Source organism: Trichinella spiralis (assembly GCF_000181795.1).
Source record: "Trichinella spiralis strain ISS 195 chromosome Unknown Scfld2, whole genome shotgun sequence".
Taxonomy (NCBI): Eukaryota; Metazoa; Nematoda; class Enoplea; order Trichinellida; family Trichinellidae; genus Trichinella; species Trichinella spiralis.
Window position 1 is genome coordinate 9,579,640 of NW_003526941.1, and position 5,241 is coordinate 9,584,880.

At 33.7% G+C, this 5,241-nt stretch overlaps 2 protein-coding genes across 2 annotated transcripts; both read right to left on the reverse strand.

The window, feature by feature from the left end:
- Window positions 1-854: 854 nt before the first annotated feature.
- On the reverse strand, window positions 855-1,769 carry Tsp_10973 (conserved hypothetical protein). Its single transcript, XM_003380950.1, has 4 exons — window positions 1,716-1,769; window positions 1,591-1,674; window positions 1,073-1,216; window positions 855-890 (listed from the first exon to the last, which is right to left on the reverse strand). The coding sequence occupies exons 1-4, from the start codon at window positions 1,767-1,769 to the stop codon at window positions 855-857; spliced, it is 318 nt and encodes a 105-aa protein (XP_003380998.1).
- A 353-nt stretch (window positions 1,770-2,122) lies between these two features.
- Window positions 2,123-3,125, reverse strand: Tsp_10974 (conserved hypothetical protein). Its single transcript, XM_003380951.1, has 5 exons — window positions 3,080-3,125; window positions 2,716-2,777; window positions 2,594-2,650; window positions 2,483-2,542; window positions 2,123-2,281 (listed from the first exon to the last, which is right to left on the reverse strand). The coding sequence occupies exons 1-5, from the start codon at window positions 3,123-3,125 to the stop codon at window positions 2,123-2,125; spliced, it is 384 nt and encodes a 127-aa protein (XP_003380999.1).
- Between the last annotated feature and the right edge of the window lie 2,116 nt (window positions 3,126-5,241).

Below are 5,241 nucleotides of genomic sequence, written 5' to 3' on the forward strand. Positions count from 1 at the left end.
GCTAAATTTCAAAAATTGCTAAAATTTCAAAAATTGCCTGAGCATAGCCCCAGGCGTAGCTGAGGGGCAAATAAAATTTGCATATTACCCTGAGGCGATAAAAATTTGCATAAAAAACCCCTTAGGTAAATATTGTGCTATAAATTGCCTGGGGGATAGCCTTAGGGCATATGCAAATTTTTATTTGCCCTGGGGCATAGCCTGAGGGTAAAGCCTGGGGCTATATTTTAAAAAATTCGAAATTTTCAGAATTTTGCCCGAGGCATAGCCTAAGGCGTAGCCTTAAGGCAAATAAAAATTTGCATATTACCCATAGGCTATTAAAAATTTGCATATCTTAGTAAATAAATCGCCTCAGGTTTTTTAAAATTTGTAATTTCAATATTCTCAAGTACATTCACCATACCCTAAACACTACTTACCTTTGCACTTATACTTACCTTCACCCTAAACACTACTTACCTTCACACTTATAATTACCTTCACCCAAAACACTACTTACCTTCATAGTTATACTTACCTTCACCCTAAATACTACTTACCTTCATAGTTATACTTACCTTCACCCTAAATACTACTTACCTTTCCACTTATACTTACCTTCACCAAAAACACTACTTACCTTCACATTTATACTTACCTTCACCCTATACACTACTTACCTTTCCACTTATACTTCACCAAAAACACTACTTACCTACCTTCACTGTTATACTTACCTTCACACTTATACTTACCTTCACACCTATTCTTACCTGACTTACCCTTAACTATTAGACTACTTACCTATCTTCATACTTACCCATAGCTTCCTTGTCTTTTTAGACTTAGATTTACACTTGACGCTATTTACTTCACCATGTTGCCTTTAACTGACTCTGAATCCGGAACTAAAATGAATTCTTACCTAAACTTAAATGAAAAATCTTGAAAACACTAGTACCAAACAATAATTGTAAAAAATTATAAAAAGCAATTATGAAAAAATTATGAAAAGCAAAATTATAAAAACCTGAAAAACTAAAACGGCAAAATTTACACTTAACTTTCAGTTTATAAAAGTAAAATGTACATACGTCGCCAAACTGAGCGGCATCAACTGGTAGTAGTGCTTTGTGATGACGTATTTATCGACATGATTACGAATCTTTGTAAAAACACCACATTTCAATGTTACCAAAGAATAGTTACCAAAGAATGCAGCGTTTTCATTCATCTATATCTAAACTTAATTTGATTCTGAAAATATTAGCAAAACAAGTGTGCTGAAAAGTAAAGCATGCAAAATGTAAAAGCAGAAAAGTAAAAATTGATATAAAACAGCCATATTATAAAAAATTAATTGAAGACAAATAACAGTGCATCGTTGTTCCTTAATTACTAAGTATACAAATTTGTAGAAAAACTACTTGCTAGTCATACAACATTTGTCCTTCAGGATGCAAGCATCTCAACAGCTGCGCGCTGAAATTTTCAGTTAAACATCCTAAGCATGTGATAAGCAACACCGCAGTGTGAACACTATCACTCATCAATAAAAAACAAAATCTCTACTTACAAAATACTAAAACTTACCTACTCACATAATACTCTACAAAAATACTCACCAAACGCACTGATGGCAACACGCACTACCAGACTTGTGCGAGATATCCGAAAACCAGCGCAAATCGACTATACACTACTATTACAATCATTATTTAATTATACCGTACCCCTGTGATAAGCGAAGCCACACAGATTTCTGGAGCAATACTGAATAACGGCATTAAGCCAACTTAAACTAACGCAGGAGTATGAACGTATATCTGCTCAATGTTGATGGTGTATTCCATCCCTATAATGGGCAAAATGTATACTTATTTTTGTGATGGCACATTTAAAACGCATTGAGGTAAAGGTGACATACCATGTTGGCAAGAGCAACAGGAATTCGAAAACGTTTCAATTATGTTGACGTACACTATTTAATTCGATAACAAGAAGCATACAAGATCAGATATAAGTAGAATTAAAAGACATTAATAATAGTGACATATTATAGATACTCAATTACTTACAGATTTTTGTACATCTTTTCAATCCATTGAGGGAAACGTGAACCACCATTAGAGAAAGATATTCAAGTTTGTAGAAATGGTTCCACTGCACTGACACAACCCATTGCTATAACAAAGTGCATAAAATTCATTCTTATTGTGACGATGAAGAAAACCAGAAAGCGGAACTGTTGAGACTCATGACTGATCACGGTAGAAACATGAACAGAGCAATAGTCAAACTAAAAAATAGATACTAAATAACACAGCGAAATAAAGCATTGGATTACAAAATGAATTAAATTCAAATATCATCGTGATGCACTGTTATTCGGTTTCAATCATTTTTTATAATATGGCTGTTTCTCTTAAGTATCTTTTCAACCGCATCCTGAGTTCATGTAAAGCGCTCGCAACATAATATACAGAACAGAAATAAATACAGTTGCATTACCTCCTTGATGATATACCAATGAAGACAATTCAGCAAAAAATAAAGAAAGCTGAAATTATTTAATAAGTAATTAGTGTCATATAAACAAAATATTTTTTACCCACATTCTTTCCAGATATTGCGTTGTATTATCTTGTACATCTAAAAAGCTATATTTCTAATGTAAAATTTAAATTTCAAATTTACTAAAATCAAAGGCAACCAATCTACAATATTACTTACTTTACGTTGCACGTACGAATACAATAACAGATGTGCCGCTGATGGCGTTGCTAACTTACAATCTAAATATCTCGCAAATAATCATTTTGCGCAGCTGCTTGTTGGCCATCATTTTCATTGAAATTTCACGGGAATAAACAAGATTGCAAATCAACAGCAGATGAGAATAATTATGATGCATAGTTGCATCATCTTCTCATGATAGGATTTTTTATATTCATTGATATGAAAATAAAATAATGTAAGTTCTAAAAGTGAATTATATCAATGCAGTCATCTATAAATAAAAAACAGAAATAGATACTTCTTCGTCTTCAGCATCTGATGTATATAAAACTTAGCAATAATAAGACTAGAAAAACACCCGCCAGATTCCAATCACCATATATGCAAAGTAACATGCATAGCATACCACCACCAAAATATCAAATCCAACTTACCAGTTATTCATGGATGGTGTTGAAGAGCGCAATTATAGTTGACGACGTGCTAGATTGACAGCATTGCAGTGAACTGAATAACCTAATGTAATCGAAGTTCTCTGATTAGATGTATAATACTAAGTAAATTATGCAAATGACTATTTACTTTGCCTCAGGAAGAACAAACTAATTTTCCATCAGTAATAGCGCAGTAAAATAAACATTATGAGCAACATTATGAAACGAGACGATGAAATTTATTACGTTTTTATTTACACACTTCCTATTAGTACGTAATATGGCATTGTTATGCAAATATTTTTCCCTAAAATTACCTAAAAGGAAATATTATTAACCTGAAGCATCGCAAATTGCTAAAAATAAACGGAAATGCTATCACTGCGTATTTATGCATGCTGTGTAATTTAATTGCTTGAAAGTACAAGGTGATTCAATAATTTATATTTTATCAATGTTTTTCTTCTAATCAAAATTATACGAATAATAAAAAATGGCTTCCACTGAAAATAGTTTCGAAAATAAAATACGTTTTCAGATTTATAAAAAATTGAACAGTTGACATGAAATTTTATGATGATAATTGCAATAGAACTTTTATAATATACAATTTATCTCAGCACAGAATTTAACAAGTGCGCAGCGTAGACGATGTGAGATAAACCTACCTGCAGAAATTAAGTAACTCAACGATTTGCGATGAATTCAAGAAACTTATGCGGGTGACAATTCTGTATTGCACTTCATGAAAAGAATAAAACAAAAGAATCACGAATAGCCTGGATTTGGTTATATTGCTAGTCGACAGCAATTATGAGATATTCGATTTATATGAGATGAAAACAGCTAAGTGCTGCTCATTCAACTCGAAATAGGGGGTGGGAAGAATTTTCAGTTGAATGCGATCTCTGTTCAGCTTATTATTATTACTAGCTCAATGATGGGGATCATTAGAAAGGAAAGGAGGGCGGGACAGCATAGCAGGAAGGAATGAGGGAGAAGCTGAAGGATGGAGGAGGTGGAAGTTGTCAGGTGCGTTCTTCCACTCAATCTTCACGTATAATATTCAGGCATTGCTTCATTTATCAATACTGACAACATTTATGGGCATTGGGTTATTTTCTCAATGACAGAAAATAGGTGCATCTGTATAAATCAGTGCTATTGGCGGTACAATGACATAACAAAAACTTTAAGGAGTCATTTCAGAAATGAAGGGATCGTTACTGCCATTCTGAAAGTATCAAAGGTGGTAGTATAAAAGTGTGTTCTCTAGGTAACAGCAGCTTTCCTATGTCATGCTGAAACAATCTTGTGCACAATTTGAGCAGTGACAAGCATTTAGGGGTGCGATTGTGCGACTGCACACGACATTTCCTTTAAACAATTGGGCAAGTATGTTACATAATGTTACATAAACATTACAGTGGGCTGTAAAGATAAGGCGGGAGGGGTTCAACTGCTATGTCAGAGTACTACTTTACAAATGGATTTGTAAGGACTATTGAAAATTATAGCAAAATATACCATTAGTACTATTATATAATGGCTTGGCCGTAATAAAGTCTCGGATATTAGTTGAACATCATTACTGAAAAACAACGCGCTAGTTTCCATTCAAAAAGACTAAAATCAAACAACTACGAAAAGCTTAAAAAGCGCGCATGTTTAGTGCAGTGCGCCAAGAGAAAGAAAGAAAACGTTGTATGAAAAATAGCAAATATATGAAAGTTTTTACCTGTCAGCAGACCTGTCAGGGATAACGTATATAACAAACGTAGAGCCATACATTTTGTAACTGATGTTCGTGGTTTCTTCATATTTTTAGTCGAACAATCACAACGTAATTGTTGCAGTGAAGCATCGAAATGACCAAATAACGCAATGCAGTAAGTAAATAGACCGCCCTTCAGCAGCGAACATTTACATTATAGTGCAGTCTCTCAATTAACAGATATTTATATAAGGGAACACTGCTACCGCATTTGAAAAGCACAAAGTGCACGTAGCAGAATGCCAACGGCAGTGTTTACCATCACATTTAGCATAAAGTTATTCTGCTGACCTAGAAATGCATGTATGCCTT